This window comes from Acomys minous, assembly GCF_964271855.1.
Source record: "Acomys minous genome assembly, chromosome: 7".
In the NCBI taxonomy this organism is placed as follows: Eukaryota; Metazoa; Chordata; class Mammalia; order Rodentia; family Muridae; genus Acomys; species Acomys minous.
The window spans coordinates 25,410,945-25,435,264 of NC_140488.1; the positions used below are offsets into that span (position 1 = coordinate 25,410,945).

The following is a 24,320-nucleotide window of genomic DNA, read 5'->3' on the forward strand; positions in this document are numbered from 1 at the left end:
CAGGCAGCAAGCCTTCCTCCTCACCCATTGCCGCCTGCCAGGGGGCTTGGGGCAGGCAAAAGAGCAGGTAGGGCCCTGGGCAGGCTGTCTGGGCTGGGCGGGGCCCTGGATGGGTGAGGCCCAGATTCCCCAAGCTGATAAAGCAGCCTGTAAACACCCAGCAAGTGGGAGGGGGCAGAGGGCAGGCTACCAGATGGCAAGAGAAGGGGGAAACTGGAGCTCAGACCTAGCTACAGGAAGTGGGGCTTGATGTGGAAACATCCTGTCCAGTAGGGGCTAGAAAGGTGGCCACCAGTGATTGCTCTCTCTCGTATGGAGACAAACTTGGTACAAGGTGGGGTTGCTGGCCTGGGCAGCTGGCCAGGATCTTGGTTCCTGGTATCGCAAAGGGGCATGATCAATCAGTCTCAGTTATGGGTTGCTCATGGATCTCTGTTACAGGTTGCTGTACCATCTAGCACTGGTCGGGGTGCGATTAGAGCTAAACTACCCCCATGGAGAAACACTACAGAACAATTGTCTGAGAGAATTTGTTTCTTACGGGAAAAATCATCGCCTTCACTGTCTGTGAGGCGCATTGATTGGAACACGGGATTGTGTCAATTGTGTCAAAGGCCTCCTGCGGCCCTTCGCGAAGAAGAGCCGTATGGCTGATGCTAGTTCTGCTCTGTCTTGCAGTGCCTTTTAATTAGAACCTCAGAGGGTCAGATCCGGTGCAGCCTTTAGCAGAGATCAGCAGACCTGTCCATTTCGCCTCACAGACTGAGAGTTAGAGGCACGGGGACTGGGCTGGGTCACCTGAATGGCAGACCTGAAATTCAAGTCCTTGCTCTAAAAAGCTTTCCACCATCTTCCTTCGTGTGGGAGGTCCAGGCCCCCAGCCCTCCTACATAGGCCTGGATATGCCCTGCACACTCAGTGGACCTGGACTTAACCTTGCTGAAGGCTACAGGATGCCTGGAAGGAGGAAAGAGCCTCAGAATCCATGAATCAAAGGTCCTCCGCGTGTATGTGATTCTTGCGTAGACCCTTCTCTCTGGGCCACAGAGATTTCTAAAAATCTTAGAAAGATACTAGTTTTCACCAGACATGGTGATGTGTGCCTGCAACCGCAACACTTGGGAGGTGGAAGCAGACGGATTAGGAGGAGTTCAAGACCAGCCTTAGCTACATGAGACCCTCTTTCAAAGCAGACAGACAGACAGACAGACAGACAAAACATTCTCTAAGAGTATAACCCCTGGTAGTGAACCACACATCTAAGAATATTTGGACAGCACAAATTGGTCTTGATGAGTTTTGTTTTTGTTTTTTTTTAATGGATGGGTTTTGTTTTTTTAGTGGATGGGTAAGAATGGATGGATCTGGGAAGAGTTAGGTTAAAGGTCAATATGATCAAAATACATCCTATAAAATTCTCAAGTCATAAAATTAGAAAAAAAAAGAGCAATCACACATACATCTTGGCTCTCTGAGGTGGCTTGGCATAAAAGCATTTGCTATACACGTGGAGACCCAGGTTCAATCCCTGGAATCTGCGTAAAGCTGGAAGGAGAGAACAAACTCTATAGAGTTGTCCTCTGCCATCACAGCCATATCACAATAATGAGTAAACATTTTTAATTTTTATTTTTTTGGTCTTTACTTCTTTCTTTTTTTTCTTTTTTTGTTTTTGTTTTTTGTTTATTTGTTTGTTTTTTTTTTTGTTTTTTGAAACAAGGTTTCTCTGTGTAACAGCACTGGCTGTCCTGAAACTCACTTTGTAGACCAGGCTGGCCTCGAACTCACAGAGATCCACCTGTCTCTGCCTCCCAAGTACTGGGATTAAAGGTGTGTGCCACCACCGCCTGGCTTTTTTGTTTTGTTTTGTTTTGTTTGTTTTTTGTTTTTTCTTTCTTTTTTTTTGAGACAGGGTTTCTCTGTGTAGCCTTGGCTGTCCTGGACTCCCTTTGTAGACCAGGCTGGCCTCGAACTCACAGAGATCCACCTGCCTCTGCCTCCCAAGTGCTGGGATTAAAGGCGTGTGCCACCACACCCGACCGTTTTTTTTTTTTCCCTAGACAGGGTTTCTTTGTGTAGCCCTGGCTGTCCTGGACTCACTTTGTAGACCAGGCTGACCTCAAACTTACAGCAATCCACCTGCCTCTGCCTCCCGAGTGCTGAGATTAAAGCCATGTACCACCACTACCCAGCATGGTTGTTTTTTGTTGTTGTTGTTGTTTGTTTTTGGTTTTGGTTTTTGGATTTTTTTGTTTTTTTATTGTTGTTTGGTTTTTTGAGACAAGGTTTCTCTGTGTAGCCTTGGCTGTCCTAGATTCACTTTGTAGACCAGGCTGGCCTCGAACTCACAGCAATCTGCTTGCCTTGGCCTCCCGAATGCTGGGATTAAAGGTGTGCACCACCACGCCCAGCCTGGCACTGTATTTTTTAAAGTAACAGAAAAATTAATAAACTTTTATTATTTTAATAAGTAGTAAAAATTCACACACTAGAAATGTACTCTTCAGTTGTTTTAACATTCACAGAATTGCACAGGTATCAATAGGACTCACGTTAGAGTATTTTCATCTTCCTCCAAAGAAATAGCAAATACTACATCCATTATAATAATTCCTAATTTCCCTCCAGCCCCAGGGACTCAGTTCTGAAGGGATACTTACTATAGATGCTATAAGTGTGTTTTGAGGTGAAAGTCCAGCTAAGGTGATTAAGATGTGCTAACTCAGCTTACTGGGACCTTGTATCAGAGACCCTATTAGAAAAAAAACAGGGCAGGCCTGATGATCAAGCCCCTGGCTGTGGGCCTGGCATTTTTGAGGTGCTCAGAGCTAGTTTTCCATAAATATTTGAATAAACACATGAACCAACACCCTGAGATAAGAAGCTATACTTAACATTATGTGTAAGCTGAGAGTAACTGTATGTTTATGGGGCAGGGACCATGCCATGACTACTCTAGGTCTGCATCCCGAATTCTCTGGTAATAACAGGTCACTGAAATACAGAAGTTGAGCAGAGCTTGAGGCAAGCCATTGAAGCGGGTATTGCCACCATTCTCATTGAGACTTGGTCTGGGAAGTTAAGGATTGGTTTATTAGAATGACCATCAGTTGAAATCGAGGCCTTAAAGAGGTAGGGGTCCTGGGCCTAAACATTTTCTGTGGAAGGGGCCCTTGGGCGCTGAGCCTGCTAATGCTGCCCATCCCAACAGATGGCCAGCAATTATTTGTAGAGGAAACAGTACAGACTTTGAGACCAAGGTCACATAAGCCTGGGTTTGAGTTCTCCCTCTATTCTTGACAAGTAACATGACCTTGGTCTTGTTACCTAATCTCTTTGGAGCTTTTCTGCAGTTTGTAAAGTGGATCTCTTAGCCAGTTGGTAGTGCAAGCCTGTATTTCCAGCACTCAGGAAGCAGGGGCCAGAGGATCATCACAAGTTTGAGACTAGCCTGGATAGCGTAGTGAGTTCGAGGGCAAGCAGGAAGAGTCAGACCTTGTATACATAAATAAATAGAATTGTTAAAGTAGGATTATCACCAAAACAGAATTCACTAAAAGCAGAGTTTAAACAGAATAGCAGCTGAAAATAAACTTGGATCCCAGCTCCCTAGGCCTAGGTACATTGTAAGAATGAAGGAGAGAAAAGAAAGAAAGAAAAGAAGGAAAGAATGAAGGAAGGAAGGAAACCTAGGCATGGTGACACACACCTGTAATTCAAGCACTGGAAAGGCCAAGGCTGGAGGACCGTGAGTTCCAGAGCAACTTGAGCTACATATGAGATCTTCCCTCATGAAACCAAGCACGGCCAGGCATGGTGAGCACCTTTTTAGCCTGAGCATTTGGAAGGTAGATCTCGGTAAGCTTGAGGCTGGCCTGGTTCACATAGTGAGCCAGTCCCAGGCTAGCCAGGACTACATAGTGAGACTAGGAAGACCCTGTCTCAGTAAGAAGGGGGGCTAGGGGACTTAACTGGATGGTAGAGCACTTACTTGCCTAGCGTGTGAAAGGCCCTGCCTTCAATCTGAAGTGCTGCAAAGGGAGGAAAGAAAAATGAAAGGAGGGAATGAGCACAGACTACTCAGAATAACAGCAGCCCCACAGCTTATAGCCCAGAACTGTAAATCCCTGCCACCTTCCCCTGTGCTCCACCCTGTCATTCTATAATTTTTACTGTCTGGTCCCTCTCCCCAGAAGCAGAGGTAATAACTTGAAGTGCTATCAGAGAGTGCAGAAGAAAATCTTGCCCACATTTAAACAAGCACCCACACCCCTCTGCCCCTCCTCCAGCAGGCCGTGACTGAGGCCACAGGGGCCACACCCGCCACCCAGGCCCCAGTACTTGCTCTGGTGCCAACTCCACAAGTGCTCGCCTTGAGCTGGCATCGACCTCAAGTGCTTCCACCACCCTCCACCCAGGCTTGATGTGCTTTCCAAACATGTGCCTCCAGCTTTGAGTCGGCTTGTAACCAAACCCTGGTCCTTGGTTTGCACTGCAGATGTAGTGCAGAGGGACTGGCAGGAGCCCAGGTGCACATCCAGATGTTGCCTCTGAGGCTTTCTTGGCATCCCTGAGCCAGCTGTGAAGTAGTAGTCACTGGAAAACACAGGACTGAAGAAGCAGTTAGTCCCCCTCAAGGACAGTGGGAATTGGTTGTGCTTGGCCCTGAGGAGTACGTAGAGATGAAAAGCAAGACCCTACTCTCTTTACAAATTATTTTAAAAATCATATTTATTTGTTTGTTTTAGCCTTTAATAGTAAAAAGATTTATTCATTTATTTATTTAATGTGGATAAGTGTTTCGCATGTATGACTGTTGAACTGCTTGCAGACCTGATGTATCAAGAGACAAGAAGAGAGCATTGACTCTCCTGGAACTGGAGTTACAGAGGCTGTGACCCAGCATGTAGTTGCCGAGAACCAAACCCAGGTCCTCTGCAGCCAGTACGCTTAACCTCTGAGTCACCTCTCCTGTTCCTAGATTTTAATATTTAATTCTGTGCATATGTATGGGTTTGTGTGTGGGGGGGTATGTACACATGAGTACTGGTACCTGTAGAGGCCAGATATGTCAAGTCATCCTGGAGCAGGGGCTAGGACTCCAACGACGGCCCTCCGCAAGATCAGTACATGCTCTTACTCACTAAGCCACCTGTTCTGCCCATTTACTTTCTATGTCATATGTGTATGAGTGTGTGTGGGCATGTGTGTGCCACAGTGTACATTATGGAGATCAGGAGACAACGTGCAAGAGTCAGGGTTTTCACCCTGTGGATTCCAGGGACTGAATTGAAGTCCTAAGTGTTGGTGGCAGGTATCTTGACCCACTCATGGGTTCAAAGGGCCCTGCTCTTTGGACAAGAGGCCCTGCCTGGGTAGGGTTCTTGACCAGCAGTGCAGCACTTAGAGCTGAGTGGGGTTTCAGGGTTATCCCTTTGGGTGTTTGGCTGGTCTGTGATAAGTGTCACCCTCTAGGGGCCTCCAAAGCTTTTCTCATAACTACTTAAACCTTGTTGAGCAATATTATCCTAGGGAGATTCAGATAGTGGTGTCCATCTGCTGCTAGGCACTCACACCAGTGCTTCTGGAACTATCGTACTGCACTACTATCCTGGGGCCTGAAGGTCTGGCAGCTGTGCAGATTGCAGGACCTTGGGCTGTTGGTGTTTTTATGACCCATAGCCTTGGGGATATCTCCTGGAGTGGGTCCTGTTCTTACAAGGCTGGCTACAGGTACCCAGCACTACTACTAGTAGCACTACCTTGCGTGGACTCCTGGGAGTCCATTACCAGTGTACATGAGCAGTAAAGCAGCAGCCACCGTGGAATTCTAGAGTTCACTGTTCCTTTCTCCCAGAAAAGGCTGCTGCCCTTTGATCCAAAGACCGTGTAATACTTCTTCATAATTATCTCTGTCCACTGGCACTAAGGATAAGCCCCTGACACATTATGAAGTCACCTTGGTTTCAGTGTCACCTTGGTTTAGCTCATCTAAATGAACCCAACCCCCAGTCCTTGGTCTGATTTCCCCAGACTCTCTTGTTTCAACCTGTCCCTCCATCTGTAGCCACCCTTACTAGTTTCTACCAGGCCTCAAAGACGGGGCCATACCCTGCTGATCTCTGAAGAGTGTATCTGAAGAGAGAGGTTGTGGAAACAGCTGTCCCTTCGCCAGGTAACTCTTCTCTGTCAGGCCCCCTCCCTCCATGAGGCAGGCTGGTGGACTTGCTGCTGGGCGTCCCCTTGTGTAGACAGCTGTCTCCTCTGCCTTCCTGTGAGGGATCCTCCCCTCTGTGCACTTTCTGACCTGTGCAGAGCAGGGGCGGGGCTGCAAGGGCCACCAGGCCCTGAAGGGGAAACTGCTGAAACCCCTGGGACAGGAAGTGGTAGAGAGGGGCTGCTTCCTCTCACAGAGCAGGGGTGCGGTGAGAGCTGCCTGTGTCCTGGCCCCTGTCTGACTACTGTGAGCCCTGGGAGACTAGGAAGAAGTGACAGTCCTTTTCCCTAGCTCCCTTCTTTCCAAAAGAAAGAGAAGGCTTTTCATGCAGCTCACCGGAGAGGAGGCAGTGGGCAAAGAAGAGCTTCTCCAGAAGAGGCCATTACCACTTAGCAGGGAAAGGAATTAGAGACCAGGGCGGAAAGGCAAGGCAAGCTGGGCAGGTGAGTATGGGGTGAGGCGCCCCACCTCACCTGCCAGGACAGCAGAAAACCATAGCTGGGCAGAGGAACCCTTTGTACTTGCATCCTTGTTCTGAGAGCAAATGATTGGGACCAAGCCTGCTTGAGCAGCAGCATTGAAAACTGTGGATCCTTGACTTCTAGCTCATAGAGAGTAATGGCCTCAGATCAGCCAGCTCCAATCCATCACCGTGCAGCTGAGGAAACCAAGGGACACAAAGCAGAAGTGTCCTGTTTTGAGGTCACATCATGGGTAGAGCCTAGGGCCAAGACTCAGGGCTCTAACGCAGAGACTCTTTCTGATGAAATCTGCTGAGTTTGTATTTAGCATCCCACACCTCCCCCAGGCACCTCCCCCCACCAGGGTTCTGTGACATTCTTCTCAGAAATGAGCTTGATGAATTTATTCACACCAAATGGGGGTGGGGGTGGAGTGTTGAGTCTGGGGATCAGTAAAAGTTTCTGTAAAGAACCAGATGGCAAATATCTCAGGCTTTGGGACCCATCTGAATGACCGCTGATGCAAACCAAAAGCATAGCTGTGTTCCGATAACACTGTTGATGGGCACTGAATTTGAATTTCATAACATTTTTCTGTGTCATAAAATTCCATTCTTGTGGCCCTCCTTTGATAAGTTTTTCAACCCCTATTCGGATCTAAGAAGTGAAGTTAGGTTATCAAGTGCAGAGTATACCAGGTGCGGAGGAAGCTGGGAGGACTTGAGAAAAAACATGACATTTAACTTAAATCTCTAAGGACGTGAGAGAATGAAACTCGCAGAAGTTGAGGGGGCATGGCTGGCCTAAGGGACAGTATGAACAAAGGCGTGGATGTGGAGAGTCACTGTGAAAGTTAAATGCGTTCTGCACATGTGTGGCTTCATTGTTATTTGCCAGCCAATGTTAATCATTTTTTATTTTTGAGACAGGGTCCCTCTCTGTGGCCCTGGCTGGCCTGGAACGCCCTGTGTAAGCCAGGCTGGGTGTCAGGAGGTCTCCAGAGTGCTGGGGTTAAAGACTCCACTGATGACGCCACTGCTGTTGTTCTTACTAGAGGAAAGGGTTAGCTTTGCTGAGGAGGCAGAGAGATGAGGAGGAGAGGAGGAAAGTTAAATCAGGGAGAACTCGAATAAGTTACTCCCCCACCCCTCGGGAACTCAGGTGAGAGAGACAGGAGCGATCCTTTTCAGCTCCTTCAAACTTTCTGGTTTCAGATGTTTCAATAGTGTGAGGAGAGAAAAGGCAAAACCCAGAGTAGGTGTTCTCCATGACTTCTGGAGCCCAAACTGTCTGTTCCTGCTCTAGCCAGGCACCAATGGGCTGCTTCCTACCCCAGCCTTTGTCGCGTCATCCCTTCTGCGTAAGCAATCTAGTGCACTGGTCTTCTGCCTGGATTCCTGCACTCCGCACTCTTTTTGGATGGCCAGGAGAGGGAGGGGGTCATCTGGGAGGGATACCCATCATCACAGCCCCTGCTACTCAGGGTCCCAGAGCTGAGCAAGGAGCCTCCATATCAGTTTCTAGGCCACACACTGCCAGGGGCCTTGACAGAGAACATTGTCCCTTCAATAAAAAGTTATCTGACTTAATATCCTGTCGTGCCGAGTCACACATTTCATTACCCCAGCTTTGAAAAAATCCACTAATGAATTTAATTAGTCTTTGGCCCATGTTTTCTTCCTCCCTTCCTCCCCCAGCAGTGGAAGCAAGCATAGGCTAGGACCAGACAAGAGAGAAGCTCAGAGGTGGTGTGAAAACCTAGCATAAGTGGAAGCCGAGGCAGGAGGATGGTGAGTTTGCAGCCTGCCCTCCATAGCGAAGCTCTGAGTCAAAAAACAAACAAAAAGAAAGAAACTTCAAAAGTGTACATCTGTATCTTTTCTCCATTAACTCTGCTGTTTCTCAAAATAATGCCAGCCTCAAAGGGTACAGCCTGAATTCCTTGTTCAGCCTTATTTCTTGCCCTGATCACTTCATATATTTTAACCCTTTTGTTATTGTCATTGTTATTATTGCTGTGTGTACGTGCGTGTCCAGGGATGCATGTGCTATGGCACATGTATGGAGGTCAGAGGACAACGTTCAGAAGTCAATTCTCCCCTTCCATCATGAGTTTCATGGATGGAACATAGGCTTTTGTGGCAAATGTGTTTATCCCCCTGTACCATCTGCCTGGCCCCATATCTTTTAACATTGTTCCATGGAAAACAGACTGTACATCTCGGGGTCTCTGTACTGCCCCTCTATCGGTCACTCTTTCCCCCTGAGGGGGCTCTGGGATTCATCTCCTGGGTTCAGCTGCCTGGCCTGGTCAGCTTCCATCTCCTCCACTCAGAAACTCTTTTTTTTTTTTTTTTTTTTTGGTTTTTCGAGACAGGGTTTCTCTGCGTAGCCTTGGCTGTCCTGGACTCCCTTTGCAGACCAGGCTGGCCTCGAACTCACAGCGATCCGCCTGCCTCTGCCTCCCGAGTGCTGGGACTAAAGGCATGCACCACCAGACCAAACTACTCTTCCTAAGGATTTGTTTTCCCATGCCCTGCCTTTCCTCAGGGAACAGCAGATGTCCCAGCTGAGAGTCTAGTTCTTGTTGACCTACCCAACTCCCAACCAATCCTCCCCTCTTCTCCCAGGTCAAGTTATTTACCTTTCTCCACCATAAGATTTTTGTTGTTGTTGTTGTTTTGTTTTTCGAGACAGGATTTCTCTGTGTAGCCTTGGCTGTTCTGGAACTCTCCCTTGTAGCCCAGACTGGCCTCAGACTCCCTGAGATCCACCTGCCTCTGCTTCCCAAGTGCTAGGATTACAGGCGTGTGCCACCATGCCCAGCTCGACCACAACTTTTATTTATTATTTTTTATTTGGGGGTAGACAAGGTCTTGCTAATGCTTCTGAACTCCTCTACTCAGATCTTTTTGCCTCAGTTTCCTGAGTAGCCGGGACCACAGGTAGGTAGGTATGTCACTGTGCTTGGCTTTTCCATGAATTTAGTAGTTATTAGTTGTGACACCTCTGCCTCCATTCCATCCCACTATATCCATTGCCCTTCCTTCCTCTTCATCTAGGTAAAACATTCTGAGTACTCGACAAGCCGAATGACCAGGCCCCACAAACAGTAAACCAGACCCAGGAGACTGAAAAATCCATTTAGAGCCAGGTGTGGTAGCTCATGCCTGCAATCCCAGTACTCAGGAAGCTGAAGCAGGGGGATTGATTTGAATATGAGGCCAACCTGGGCTACACAATGATACCTCATCTCAACTCAAAAGAAAAGGAGGTGGAGAGAAAGAAAAGGGGGAAATGACAGATGCGCTTTTGGGACCTATCAGGGTGCTTTTTGTTTTGTTTTGTTTTGTTTTGTTCGAGACAGGGTCCCTGTGTAGGCTTGGCTGTCCTAGATTAGCTTTGTAGACCAGGCTGGCCTTGAACTCACAGGGATCCACCTCCTCCCAAGTGCTGGAACTAAAGACGTGCACTGCCACCGCCGCCACCTGACTTTTTTTTTTTTTTTTTTTTTTTTTGGTTTTTTGGTTTTTTGAGATAGGGTTTCTCTGTGTAGCCTTGGTTGTCCTTTTATTTGCTTATATTAATTTAGCTCCTGGCAGCAGCCCCTAGGACTATTTAGGTAGGCCCATTTTGCCTAAGTTCAAGGCAGATCTAGGACCTGAAGGGTCTGTGCTCGTAGGGTCTGCAGGGACCTCTGTTGCCCCTTCTAGGCTGTAAGGTCCCGTAGGGACCACCACTGAACCTTCTAGATTGAAGCTGACAATGCATCGATGCTCAGGAGTTCAGTAGCTACCGGGGTTGAGCCTTGCTCCCTTCCTGCAGTCTATTTTTCCCATGTTGCCTCTTCTTCCCAGAGGCACTAGAGAGGAGGATGTGGTGGCCCCAGGCCCCTCCAGAGGGCGATCAGTGAGCTTTCTCAGAGTGACTGAGGAAATCAGTTCCGTCATCGCCCCTCCCCCTGCCTCTCCCCTTCCTCTCCTATATTAGGGCTTCTGTAGTGCTTTTCTTGCTACATAACCACAACCCAAAGAGCTGGGTGGGGTGACACAGGAGGGGGACAGAGCACTCCACCCCATGGAGCCCCCAACCCAGGAGAGGAGTTTCTTCTCAGCCAACTGGAACCCTCCAGCTCCCACAATCCTGAGGTCTGAGAGGATAATGATGCCCCCCCCCACACACACCCAAAGCTTATGTTCTGTGTGCAGTGTTCATATTTATTTCCTCCTTGGGCTTTTGTGTTTTTGTTTTTTAATGTCTTTCCTTATTTTTTTATTGATTTCTTTTTGTTTTGTTTGGGGAAGAGTTTTGTTTGTTGTTTTTGTATGTGTGTGTGTTTTATTCCATTTATTTTTATTTTTTATTTTTTGGAGACAAGGTCTAGCACAGGGTGGCTTTAACTTGCTATGTAACCTAGGCCTTGAACTGCTGATCTTCCTATCTTAACCTCCCCTGTGCATAACATGTGCCAACATGCCTGTTTTTATGCAGTGCTAGGAATTATAATTCCAACTCCAACTTTCTTTATTTTTCTTTTTCTTTCTTTCTTTCTTTCTTTCTTTCTTTCTTTCTTTTCTTTTCTTTTCTTTTCTTTTTTTTTTCGTAGCCCTGGCCTGGAAATCACTGTGTAGACCTGGCTAGCCTGGAGATCCACCTACTTCTGCCTCCCAAATGCTGGGATTAAAGGTATGTCTCACCATGCCCAGTTTAACCCAGCTTGCATGCTAGGCAAACACTGTACCAACTGAGCTACATCCTTGGCCCTCGATTTTTTTTTAAAGGCAAACCCTTGCTCTGTAGCCCAGGCTGGCTTTCTCCTTGGGATCCTCAAGACTCAACCTCCTAAGTATGAGGATTAAAGGCACACCTCAGTACACCCAGTTTAGGAACCTGGATTTTTTTTTCAAATAAACATAGAGAAACCCCAACCTTGCAAAACCTTCCCCCCACCTCCCCTTCCTGATTTCATCTCCAGTGGAGGGGGCAGTGGACAGAAAGGAACAAAGGAGAAAGAGCTGACAACATAGCTGCGGCTGGAGCTACTTTACTGGACACTTTCTCAAGAAAGAGGATTGGGCTGGCTGACTGGAGTCCAGCCCTAACTGGGACAAGGTTGTGGGTTTGAGTTCTGCAGATGGCTTAGCTCTGCTCTGTCTGGAACTGCACGCTCCATTCCTGACTCTGGCCCTCTGGCTCTTAAACACAGGCCACTGGTCACACGGTACAGCAGGCGCAATCTCCATGCTTAGCCAGAGGAAAGAGTGTTTTTTACGTAGTAAAGGGGACAGCTGTTCTGTTCCTCGGGTAGCTTCCATTTTGTTTGTGGCTGTTGGGGGAGGGGTGGTGCTGGAGTGGGAAATGACATGAAGGAAATTGTCATTTCCTTTCCAAAGAATTCCAGAAAGGTTTCATGGAGAACGAGGTATTTCAGGAGTGACACTTGGCTCTGGGACGATGGGGAACCGGAGGAGAATTGTGTTGTGTGGCCCAGCTGACCATCTGGCCTCCATGTTTCTTGGCCTCTCTGTGGTGTGTGTGTGTGTGTGTGTGTATGTGTGTGTGTGTGTGTGTGTGTGTGTATAAAAGCCATGGGTGTTACCAGCAATTCTGAGAGCCATTGACTCAGCTGATCAAGCCTAGATTTAAACTCACTCACTAGAGATTGTGGACGTGGCTTTTCCATCAGCGCTGCCTGCTGGGGGAGGTCTACATGGGTGGGCACTGAATGCCGCTTGATGGATGTGTCCCAGGGACAGCCTCAGGAAAGAAGAGCATGTATGTCTGAAAGGGGCCCAGTTATGATGAAGCAGAATCAACCTAAACCACCTACCTCTACACTGCTTTGGTTTTGTACTGCACTCGGAACAGGCAGAGCCAGAGGTGTATGTTAGCAGGCAACCTGGCCTTTTTGCTCCCTCTGGTGGTACACACTCTCGCAATGCACATCAGCTCTCAAGTGTATGAGCCAGGCATCGTTCCCGTTCTAGTACGATAGACTTGGGAACAGACTCTTCCTGGAGGCGTTTGTGTCCTCTGACCTCCACTCACTAACAAGACAGTGTCCAGGGGTACAGTAGGCCATTGAAACTGGCTGTGAGCGGACCCTAGAGAAAAGAACCTTCCATGTGTTTCTCGTCTACCTCCCATAGGGTGTGCCTTCTGTGGTGGTGGCTTCTTTGGTTTCAAGTTCCTGGGAGAGGGAGGTTATTTTGAGGGACTGGGGCGGGGCAGGAGAGAGTGAGTAAATATGCAAATGAGCCTTTCTCCACCTCTCACTTTCAAATCCTCAAACTTTTGAAGGGGGAGGGGGAATTTTTGGACTGAAAAGTTCCATGGTAGATTTCTTAGCCTTTCCAAGAGGGTAGAGCGGCCACATCCCCCTTCTCCACTCCTTAGCTCCAGGCAGACCCAGATCACTGGAGACGGTTTTCTAAGCTTTCCTAGCTGGATGGCGTTTAGATACTGCACATGGGGGGGGGGGGTACTTAGAAGAATGCTACTGGAATTACCACTCTCATTTCAACTTTCTACACTGATGGCTGAAGATTCAGTGTAGTCCAACACACTGTTCTGAGGGCCTTTCTTTCCCTCATTTCTTCAGCAGGGTGGACCTAGGGTAGGGGATCACTCATCTGAGGGCCCATAGGTTCCATACCTATGCCGGAGTTGGCTTTTTTCCCTGGGAAGCGCACAGACATCCTTGTTGACCAGCAGAAGCCTGGCCTGGCCCGCTCAGTCCCCCACCCCCCTCTTCTCCACAGCATCTGCTTGGACTTGTCATTCTCACCAAGGCAGCTCATGCTGCCTACCCTAAGGGAGCAGGAGGAGGAACCTGTGATTGAGCTTGTGGCTTTGCAAGCTGGCCAGGCCAGGGCAGCCCTTTGACACACAGAGGCTCTCACGAACATGTCCCCACACTTGGCACACATGCACACACCCCGAGTATGCATATATACCTGTGGTCTGTTTGCACACTCACAGCAGACAGATAGTGCACCTATGTAATTAGCAATGTAAAAACTAGTATCAGTGTAACCTTTGAGTTTGCACATTTCTCCTCAGCTGCAGTCAGTGTATATTTAGCTGTACACCACTCAAAAATATATCACATATGCTCACAGACCAGTATCACTCATTCACTCATTTGTTCTTTCTTTTTGTTCCTTCTTTCTTTTTTTCTTTTTAAAATTTATTTTGCTTGGTTTGGTTTTGTATGTATGCATATGGGGGTAGTGTGTTCATGTGGGTGCACATATGTACTGATGCTAAGGCACATGAGTGTATATTATGCCTGTGGAGGTCCAGAGGTCAACCTCTCAGGAATTGTCCACATTGGTGTTGGTTTGAGAGAGGGTCTCTTGTTACTCTGGAGCTCACGGAATAGGCTAACTACTCAGCAGGTCTCAGAAATCTGCCTGTCACACTGCCCCAGCCCTGGGAGTATAAGCATGCTTCGTTGTGCCTGGCTTTTTAACATGGTTTTTAGGCATTGCACTCAGGTGCTAATGCTTTCGTGGAAAGTACTTTAAAGACTGAGCGGTCTCCCCAGGCCTGGTTTTTATAGCCCAGGCTAGCCTCAAAACCACAATGATCTATCCACCCCAGCCTCTCAAATACTGGGATTTCAGGCATGTGCCACCATTCCCACTGGTGCTCCTTTTTCTTGCATTCATTGCATAAACCACGCACAAGACAAGGTGTGAATGTTTTATCAGGGACCCACAGTCATCCCTACTGTCAAGGAAGCCAAAATGCATAGAGGTTTCCTAAGCAAATAGCACCAGCAGAACTTTTGAAAATGAAACACTGGTTTAGGAAGAGAAAGCAAGGCAAACAAACCTGAAAGGGAGGGCCCCAGTGAATGACCTGGGGCAGGAGCAGCTGCAGAAGCTTCATGCTTCGACCAGGAGGGTTTACGTGAAAGTGATCACCTTTCATTTGATTAGTATGAGAACCTTTCCCAAGGGCAGACAGTCTGGCTCCTGGGAGGGCAGGAGCTTCGGAATGCAGGCCTCAGAGCACTTAGGCTAGGGGAGCCAGACACATGTGGTCCTGTAAGATCTTGCAGGCCACAGAGGGATAGGGTCACATGCAGGTTTGGGTGGGGTAAGATGGACCAATGGAACCAGAACAAGGCTGTTACCACTACTACTCCGCACTCCCCAAGCCCTGCAGTTCCACTGGAGGTGGACCTAGCAGAGTTCGCTCTCCATCCAAGAGGGAATTCAACTCTAATGGGTAAAGCTGAGCAGAGCAACTTCTCCAAGCTCTTTGATGGAGTTAGGTGGAAAGGTGTGGGTGTGGAGACTGGGCGGGGCTAGCCCTGTGGGCTAACGGAAAGGAAGTGGGAGAGGCTTGGGTGTCTCCTGTGGAGGAGAGCGGTCATCAGAGAGGTCACTTGTGGCACCCTTCTTTTAACCCCTCTTTGCCCCCCATCTGAAGTTCCTCATTTGTTTCCCAGCCCGGATAAGGTTTTGCCACCCTGGCACTACTGACAGAGCGTCAGGGTGTTGGGATGTATATGTTCTTGTAGATAGCCTGGGCTCTCCTGGCTCTGGTGGTTGAATCAGCCTGTAGTTATGCACACACTGAAAACACATCACATGTTTAAAGGAACCCGAAGGGCAAAAGACCTGGTACCCGGACAAGTGCAAAAGCCAATGTGTTTCCCGTAGAGGAGTTGGCCACCGGTGTGATCATGCTCCAAGCATCCTGGGGGCTCTGGAGGCGGAGGAGTAGAGGCAGGGGAAGCCACAGGCAGCCTCAATGCCTTGCTAGCTTAGGAGGCTCTGGGGAAAGATTCATGTGGGCTCCGGTGGACTGAAGTTTCCTGGGATCTGAGGGATGAGCCAGGCAGAGGATGAGGAAGGTTCTTTTGGCTCCTCCCCATAGCCAGGGCTCTGCTCACAAGTTCCCAGGGTGACAGCTCGGTCTTGAAACTGAAAGCAAAGCTAAGCCTAGAGAACAAATTCCCATGCAGCACAGCACGGAGGCCACCCTGTGGTGGGCAGTGGGGGTAGGGTTGCTAATGAGCATGCAAGGCATATGACCTACCAGCCCTGCCACCCTTCCCCCAACCGCAAGCAAGACACTTCTTCCTCTGTAGACTGCTCTTTGAGCCAGCTGGTCCTCACTTCTAAGGTAAACTGAGCCCACGAGTGCCCTGCGTGTCCTCAAATCCACACCTATGTGAGTTGTTCTCAAGTCAGGCTAGTTACAGAAATTTTTACTCTTACTGCCCTGTGTCGTCAGGCCAGGTCACTTTCTGTTATCTCTCTGCTGTCTGTCTGTCTAGGCACAGCAGATCCTCTCCGAGTCACCAGCTGATTTGGCCACAGAGCTGAGGGAAGTTAACTTATTCGCTGTCTTCATCTCCTTTCTTCTTAGGTTGCTCTTGTGGTTGGCATAGCCCAGCATGCAATCTTCTTGAGCCTGCACAAGCCACACCCACTCCGATCCTCCACGGAGGCTCAGAGAAGACACTAGATTGATCCGAAGGCACCTGAATAAAACTTCCTCATCAAGACCCCACCGCAGCTCCAGGGAGCCGGGGGAGTCTCACTGTCATCTCTGGCAGAGGCCAGTATGGCTATTGCCTTGCAGCCCAGTGATCTGGTCTTTGAATTTGCAAGCAACGGAATGGATGATATCCACCAGGTATGGCTTCTGGGACTAAAGCAGTCAGTCAATATGGTCAATCAGGAGGACATAGACAGGAATAGCCAGCCTGTGAGTCCAGCAGGGCTTGCCGGCTAGTAAGCAAATCCCATTAGGCACCTGCTTTGTTAGAGCACTGGGCCTGCCTGCCAGCCAACTTATACACCAGCTACTTCCAGGAGTCACTGGATGGTCACTTAGGGATCAAGTTGGCTACATGCCATTACAGCACAGGTAGTCACTAGGCTAGCCAAGCAATTATTAAGCAAACGGGCTGAGCTGTCAATCAATTGGCAAATGGAACTAAATGGACACTTACATACAACTGAACATCATGTAGGGTGTCTGCTACTTCCCTTCGGCCCAGTGTCACAGTAACAAAACTGCTGGGACAACTACATAGCAAAGAGGGCACTGCCGGCTGGACTTAAAGCCATGGAATTGGAGTCTTAGCATCTTCAGACTCTCGGCTCTAGACAAGTTAATAAGCTCACCATTAAATGTCTTCTCAGCCTGAGCATTCAGGATATGCTTGAAATGGGGTCTTTGGGCAGGAGGGAGTTAGGAAATAGAATAAGATCAGATCCTAGTACTCCGGTCCCTGTTGCCATATCCCTTGTATTGCACTGATGTAAGGAGGACACATTTTGTACTGCTAGATGGTCCACAGCAGTCCTCTGCTCTTCCACTAAAAGGAGAAAGATGAGGCAGCCAGGTGTGGAAGAAGGAAAGGGCACGTAGAAATAAAAATTCTGGGTTTTAATCTCAGTTGGGACACAGTGTCACCTAGCAAAGTCTTTCCCCTACCTTATAAGACTGCTATCTTCCAAAGCTTGTCCAGGAGAAGACCCAGCTGAGTATTTCCAAATTCTCTCTGTAGGAGGGTAGCAAACTCTACTACTGGTCCTACCAAAGGCTGCCCTCTAGTGGGCCGCGAGCACATTGAACTTTCTGGCTTGCTGGTTCTTGGACAAAATAACTTAGCTTGGTCACCTGTTGTCTCTTCTGAGGAATATAGTCTTGTGGAAGGCATCAGATAAGAAGGGGGGAAAGGTGACCCTTACCTGGATTCTTTCACTTGTTTCCAGGCCTCTCAGCGGCCGTTCCTACTCTTTATACTCCCAAGCAGCCCTCTCCCCACAGCACACAGCTTCTCCTCCAGTCGAGAGACACTCAAAGCCAAGGCTGCCCTCAGTTGCCTTCTCTTCTCCCATTTATCTCTAACACCCTCTGTTTTTATTCCCTTCCCACTGGCTGAGGAGAAAGAAGTGTCCTTCTTCCTTGCCAGGGTAACTCCTACGCTTTCTGTTATCACGTACTTCCTTTAAGACCTCAAAAAAGAAAAAGATAATCATTGTCCCTCCCTCCCTCCCTTTCCCCATCTCTTCCTCCTCCTCTGTTTCCTTCTATCTATTCCTGCATCCCTCTTGCCTTCTGTCATCTCTCCCCCTCTGTCCGTCATCTTTCATATCTCTCCGATATAAGTCCTATGGTGTCCCTAGTCCTTCTGTCTTCCTACTTCAGAATAGTAGCTAATGCGCCCTCACAGGACAGCTTCCACCTCATGCTTTTCCACTCTCATCTGCCTTTCCCTCCTCATAGAAAACAGTCTTTGATGTTAAATGTCACAAATATAAAGAACTCATAAGTCATAGACTGATGATAGATAGATAGATAGATAGATAGATAGATAGATAGATAGATATTGAGAGATAGACTGATTGACATGAATGTCTCAAGAAGCAAAGCATGGGACTTAAGAGATGTCTCAGTGGTTAAGAACACCTTTTGCTCTTGTAGAGGACCTAGGTTAAGTGCCCCGCACCCACATCTTGCTGTAAGTCCAGTTCCAAGCAACCCTCTTCTGGCTTTTGTGAGCACCAGACACTCACGTGGTGTATGTACACACATGTAGGCAAAACACTGAAATTTCAAAAAGAAATAAAACATTTGGTTTTTAGAAGCTCCACATACCTAATGATAACTTATTCTATGCCAGGCCCTGTTTTGTTCTTGTTGTGGGATTTTTTGTTGTTGTTTTGGTTTTTTTGTTTTGTTGTTGTTGTTGTTTTAGAGACAGGGTTTCTCTGTGTAGCCTTGTCTGTCCTGGACTCACTTTGTAGACCAGGCTGGCCTCAAACTCACAGTGATCCACCGACGTCTGCCTCCCGAGTGCTGGCCCTGTTTTGAGTGAATTATGTTTACTGACCTGTCTAAACAATTGGTGGGATCAATAATATGCATATCCTGGTTTTATGAATAAGGAAACCGATACACAGAAAGGTTAGGAAACTTTCCTAGGCTCACAGTGCTAGAAAACAGCAGACGGTAGTTTAAAATCCAGGCAATCTGGCTCTAGAGCAGTGCAATTCAATCAAGTTTTATGGTGTGCTAGAATGTTCTATATTTGTGTAGTGCAATAAAGGACCACTGATCACATGCAGCTTCAGAGTACTTGCAAAGTGGATGTACATAGAGCCCCGTGGCCTTGCCATCAATCAATCACTTCCCACTAGTGACTCTTCTCATAGACTCAGATCCAACCTCAGACCATGGACTAACCCAACAAATCAAAATATGTTTGCTCAGCTTGGGTCTGTCTGGCAATGATAGAGTACATGCTTAGCACATACAAGGAAGGTATTGAGTTCCATCCCAAGCACCGCACATACATAAAACACTTGGCTAAGTGCAAGTCCTGCTAAGCTAGGCCATCTCTATTAATTACCATCACTCTTAAAGCATTGCCTAGGGGGCTGGCAAGAATGGCTTAGCAATTAAAGGTGCCTGCTGCAAAGCTTAATGACCGAAGTTCCATTCCCACGAAGGACCCACATGATGGAAGAGAAGAACCAACTCTAGCATGTTGTCCTCTGACCACCGCCACACATATGCTGTGGTATGCTCCACCTCTAAAATGAATAAGATTTTAAAAATGCGATTTAAAGAAAGCATCACCAAATGAAGTTGGCTTTGGCATCTGGTAGGGTGGGCTTCTCAGAAGAAGTAGATGAGTCTTGACCCAAATCGCTTTCTTCTCCACAGCTGGAAGACCCTTCAGTGTTCCCAGCTGTGATCGTGGAGCAGGTCCCTTATCCTGAATTACTGCATCTGTACTCAGGACTGGATCTGGATGAAGTCCACAATGGCATCATAAGGGACAGGACTGTGTGCATGGCACAGGATCAGATCGTAGAAGGCAGTATTTTGCTGACAGGTCTGTTGCTTTGCTGTGGGGGAAGGTGTATGGCAGAGAAAGGACTTGTGCCTTCAGGGAACAGCACCCCACATAATGGCCAAGGTTTCCCACAAAAAAGGAGGGAACCATCTTCATCCATTCATAAACTCCTCAGATGTGGTGGCATAAAGAATGGAAACCAGTTTGAGGAGTTGGGGTTGGGTGAAAGGAGCTCTGGTGTCTACCCAGCTGTAACACAGAGTCTCTCCGTGGGTTGGCCGTCATTATTAACTGTTCTGAAGCCTGACATAACTCTCTTTCCTCCTCCCACTCCATGGAACCCAGAACCAGATGAAAATGAGTCCACCTCAAATAATGTGTCACCCACGGAAGCCCTATTCAATGTGGAAACTCCCAACGATGTCCTGGATGAGAATAAGATCTGTAAGTTTGAACTTGAGTACCTGAACTCAGGGTGATAAAACAGTCCACTTGCATCTATACACTGGATTTTCAGACACATGTGTATTAGGTTTACGTACTCACGTCCTTGATGTATGTATGAAGAGACTCAAGCCTGGACTGACAGGAGAAGGCCAGGGAAGCACTAAAGAGCAGGAAAATGTTGGTGTTATTTCACCAGGTTTTATTTTGTTTTTGTTTGTTGTTGTTGGTTTTATTGTTTGTTTGTTTGGTTTTTTGAGACAGGGTTTCTCTGTGTAGCTTTGACTGTCCTAGACTCACTCTGTAGACCAGGCTGGCCTCAAACGCACAGAGATCCACCTGCCTCTGCCTCCCAAGTGCTGGGATTACAGGCATGCGCCACCACCATCCGGCTTCACCAGATTTTAAGCAGTGGTAAATATTCATACAACAGAACATGTCGCCATAGTCATTTTGAAGGTTGCAACTCAGCAGGAGTAAGTGGTTTCACACTGTTGAGCAGCTATCTCCACCATCTTTAGAGTCTTTTCTATCTGATAAAACTGGATGAATTATCTATTCCATGTTCTTTTAAAATATTTGTATTACGTTTTAAATTATATGTTGTGTGGGTGTGCATATGCCATGGCATGAGTGTAGAGGTCAGAGGGCAACTTTTGGAAATTGATTCTCTCCTCCCACCATGTAGGCAGGTCCTGGGGATTGAACTCAGGTCATAAGACTTGGTGGCAAGTGCATTACCCATAGAACCGTCTCACAGCCCCTGTTGCCTGGTCTTGAAGGCCAGATTGTAAGAGGGCACAGATGCCTGTTGATCGTGCATGGCCCCAGCTCCTTAGAAGAGCCCTTAAGGGGGCTGGATAGATGGCTCAGAGGTTAAGAGCACTGTCTGCTCTTTTAGAGGTCCTGAGTTCAATTCCTAGAGACCACATGGTGGCTCATGACCATCCATAAAAGGGATCTGTTGCCCTCTTCTGGCCTGAAGGGGTACCTGCAGCCAGAGCACGCATATAAATTTAAAAAAAAAAAAAAAAAAAAGAGCCTTTAAGGCAGCTCTTCTCAGTTCTTTCTCCAGAAGGGGCTCTAATGCTTCTAGAGACTCCCTCACTCAATAGCCCTTACCCAAGAGGGTACTGTGACATACTGAAGAAAAAAATCTTAGCGGCTAAAAGACATTTCTCCTCTTGCTTCCCACTAATAGTCAACAAATATAGGCTGAGTGCCAGCATGTACCACTGTTGCTGTGTGACCATGGCACCTGACTTACCATCTCTCAGTTTCCTTATTGGGAAAACAGAAGAATTGGAATTCATGATTTCTGGAGTCCTTCTGGGTTGTCAGATGAGCGAATGACTAAATCATACAAGTCCTTTATCCGATATAGCTGGGACCTTCCCCACCACCAGCAGTGATAAATGTAGCCATTGTTGGGGCCAGTGGTGCCTATAGCACTGCAGATGTCTCTTCCTGTCATGGGGCAAGGCTCCTGAGGCAGATCTAAGTGTGTCCTGTGTCTGGGACTATGGAGAGTGGCATCCACACTCTCCCCCGTGCTCACCATTTTACTCCGGAGCCACAGCACTAGAGATAAGAGGAGGGCTGCCCTTGCCCCCTGGCTCTGCCCACAACAGGCCTTTCTTCTTTCAGTCAGCACATCGGAAATGCTTCCAGACTCAGACTCTGTGCAGACCATCAGTCTCCCCAACTTCCTGTTTTCTGCCGCTGAACCTGATGACTCAAAGAAGACAAGCGATGCTAGTGAGCAGAAGGAGCTTTCTCCGGAGGAGATGGTCCCGGGAGAAGAAGATCCTAAGAAGGCTGGGAAGTCAAGGAAGAGAAGTAAGGATGAGGGAGAGTGTATCTTTGGTGCATCTTTGTTGGGGGACACCTTGAGGGACTTGAGTGGCTTGATGCTCAGAGATGCATTAAGAGGATATCTCTTTGGTCCAGTAGTAAGTCTTGGCTTCTTTAGGTGTCCTTCCCAAAGCCTGGCCTTTCTCTGTCATGCTGCTCCTATCTGTCCAGCACATTCATAAACTCCTCTAGCAATGCCAGTAATCCCAGTTGACTGGATCCTAGGGTGGGTGTTGAGATAGCCTGCCTAGACTCCTGGCTAGTTCCTGGACTTTGAGGATCTTCCCTTATAAAAATGAGTCATGCTGTATGCTTATCTAGCTTCTATTGCACTTATGAAAGAGGCCATCTCTGTGAGGACTTTGGGCTTTCCCAAGCCCTTGTGTTATTGATTTACTTAGGGGACGGCTGCATGATGCTACCTCACCAGCATGCCTCCTCATCTGTCTCTACCACACCAAGCTGCATCACAGCAACACCTTGAGGCTGTCTCCCATTTCAGGAATTTCTGGCCTAGCTGCTCTTCTGAGCTTTGGAATCCAAAGGTCCCTGGTTTGCAAAGCTTGCTTCTCCTCATGTGGTAGCCTTGATGTGGTGTACATACCTCTTGGCTGTTGCTGTGGGGACGGATTGGACCCCCATCCTTAGTGACCTGGCTTTCCCAGCTAACTTTGGCCTCAGCTTCCTGCTTACCCACCTTCTCCTTACAGACCGAAAGACAAAGCACAACCGAAGTACCTCACCTGTTACTGACCCCAGTGTCCCCATACGGAAGAAATCCAAGGATGGCAAAGGTATAGTTGGGGCTCAGGTAAGGTGGGCAGGGTGCCCCTTAATTTCAGAGGCCTGAGCGGCCCCTCACTGCCTACCCCTCTGCAGGCAGCACCATTTATCTGTGGGAGTTCCTCCTGGCCCTTCTGCAAGACAGAAATACCTGCCCCAAGTACATCAAGTGGACCCAGAGAGAGAAAGGCATCTTCAAGTTGGTGGACTCCAAGGCTGTGTCCAAGCTTTGGGGCAAGCAGAAGAACAAGCCTGACATGAACTATGAGACCATGGGACGTGCCTTAAGGTAGGAGCTGCTGGGACACAGAATTGCTGCCCCAGGGATCGCAAAGATCTTGCTGGGTCCAAGGAGGCTCTCCCACTTGAAGAAAGGCCTGACCAGTCTCTTCTAGGAAATGGATCCTAACCCCCCTTTTCTGCATGCCTTCTCTTGCACCTCTGTTTTGAAAGGGTAATTTAGTGTCTAATAACCAGTGTCTACGAAGGGCTTTCGCTACATTTTGGAAGCCAGAGATGGTCTTGAGTTGCCCCAGAGATGTGTCCTTGGGCTCAAGAATTGTTGAGCCTCTACCATCCATCCCTTTACTCATTTCCACTCTTCACTTACTGTCATCAGCTCCAAAGTAGTATGGGGGCTGGCATTGAAGACCCCTTTTTGTACACCTGTTAGACTATAGAAACTTTTAAAATGTCACAAAAAGCCCTTTGTGCCCAAGAGTTGGCTCTTCTTTCCCACCTCCAGCCCCCCTCTCCTGGACTGCCCCTGCCCAGCCTGCCTGAGTTCCATGCTTGCCTTGCCTTAGAGTAAGCAGCATGTTGGACAGAGAGACAAGAAGGCCTCCTTACTCAACCTCTGCTAAACTCACCAATCCCCTTCTTGCCCCTGCAGATATTACTACCAAAGAGGAATCCTGGCCAAAGTGGAAGGGCAGAGGCTGGTATACCAGTTTAAGGAGATGCCTAAGGACTTGGTGGTGATTGAAGATGAGGAAGAGAGTGCTGAAACACCAGAAGCACCTCCCCAGGCCTCTACTTCCTCCACACCCTCTACCAGCACCACCCGGAGAGCCAGCTCCAGGGTCTTAACCAAAACCTCCTCCCAGGACAAGGATAGCCCTTCCTGGGAGCAACCAATGGTTCAACACACTGGTCTCCAGCCATCTGCAAGCCTGGAGTTAGGACTGTCTGTGGATGAGGAGGTCCCCACTACCTCCACCGTGCTTGTCGCTCCACTACAGAGCCAGGACAAGCTCACCAAAACTGTGAGGTAAGAGCACCGTAGCAACTGGCGTCTTCCTTCAGTCCCTTCTGTTGAGTGTAGGGGGGTCCGTTGTCAACTTCCAGTGAGGCTCTGCTGTGTTTCCAGTTTTGTGGGATCATTACAGAACGCCCTGAGAAGCAAGCAGGGAATTTGTTGGTCAAGAGAGGAAAGATGGGGCTGGAGGGATGGCTCAGTGGCTAAGAGCATGGATTGCTCATGCTGGGGACCCAGGTTTGGCTCCCAGCACATAAATTGGGCAGCTCCAGAGGAGCTGGCGCCCTCTTCTGCATACAATAGACATGTGGCATGAACACACACACACACACACACAAATAAACTTTATCAAAATAAAATCTAAAATCTGGGAAAAAAGGGAATCTTTAAAAAAAAAAGTGAAACAGGACTGCCTGAGGTCACATACATCAGTAATCCAAAGCCAGCACTTGCACAAGGGGTGGGGGT

General features: G+C 48.1%; 1 protein-coding gene across 3 annotated transcripts in view; it reads left to right on the forward strand.

Moving 5' to 3' along the window:
• Nucleotides 1-24,320, forward strand: part of ELF4 (E74 like ETS transcription factor 4) — a 53,757-nt gene that overhangs the window by 24,498 nt on the left and 4,939 nt on the right. For 2 of the 3 annotated variants that reach the window (XM_084788409.1, XM_084788408.1), the window contains 7 exons: nt 16,066-16,335; nt 19,381-19,552; nt 19,859-19,957; nt 21,605-21,796; nt 22,522-22,605; nt 22,691-22,883; nt 23,487-23,864. In XM_084788409.1, coding sequence (XP_084644535.1) covers nt 16,264-16,335; nt 19,381-19,552; nt 19,859-19,957; nt 21,605-21,796; nt 22,522-22,605; nt 22,691-22,883; nt 23,487-23,864 — 1,190 coding nt within the window. In that variant the 5' untranslated portion in view covers nt 16,066-16,263. Of the gene's footprint in view, nt 1-5,643; nt 6,176-16,065; nt 16,336-19,380; nt 19,553-19,858; nt 19,958-21,604; nt 21,797-22,521; nt 22,606-22,690; nt 22,884-23,486; nt 23,865-24,320 lie in introns of those variants that run through there. The other variant, XM_084788410.1, reaches the window with a different exon arrangement.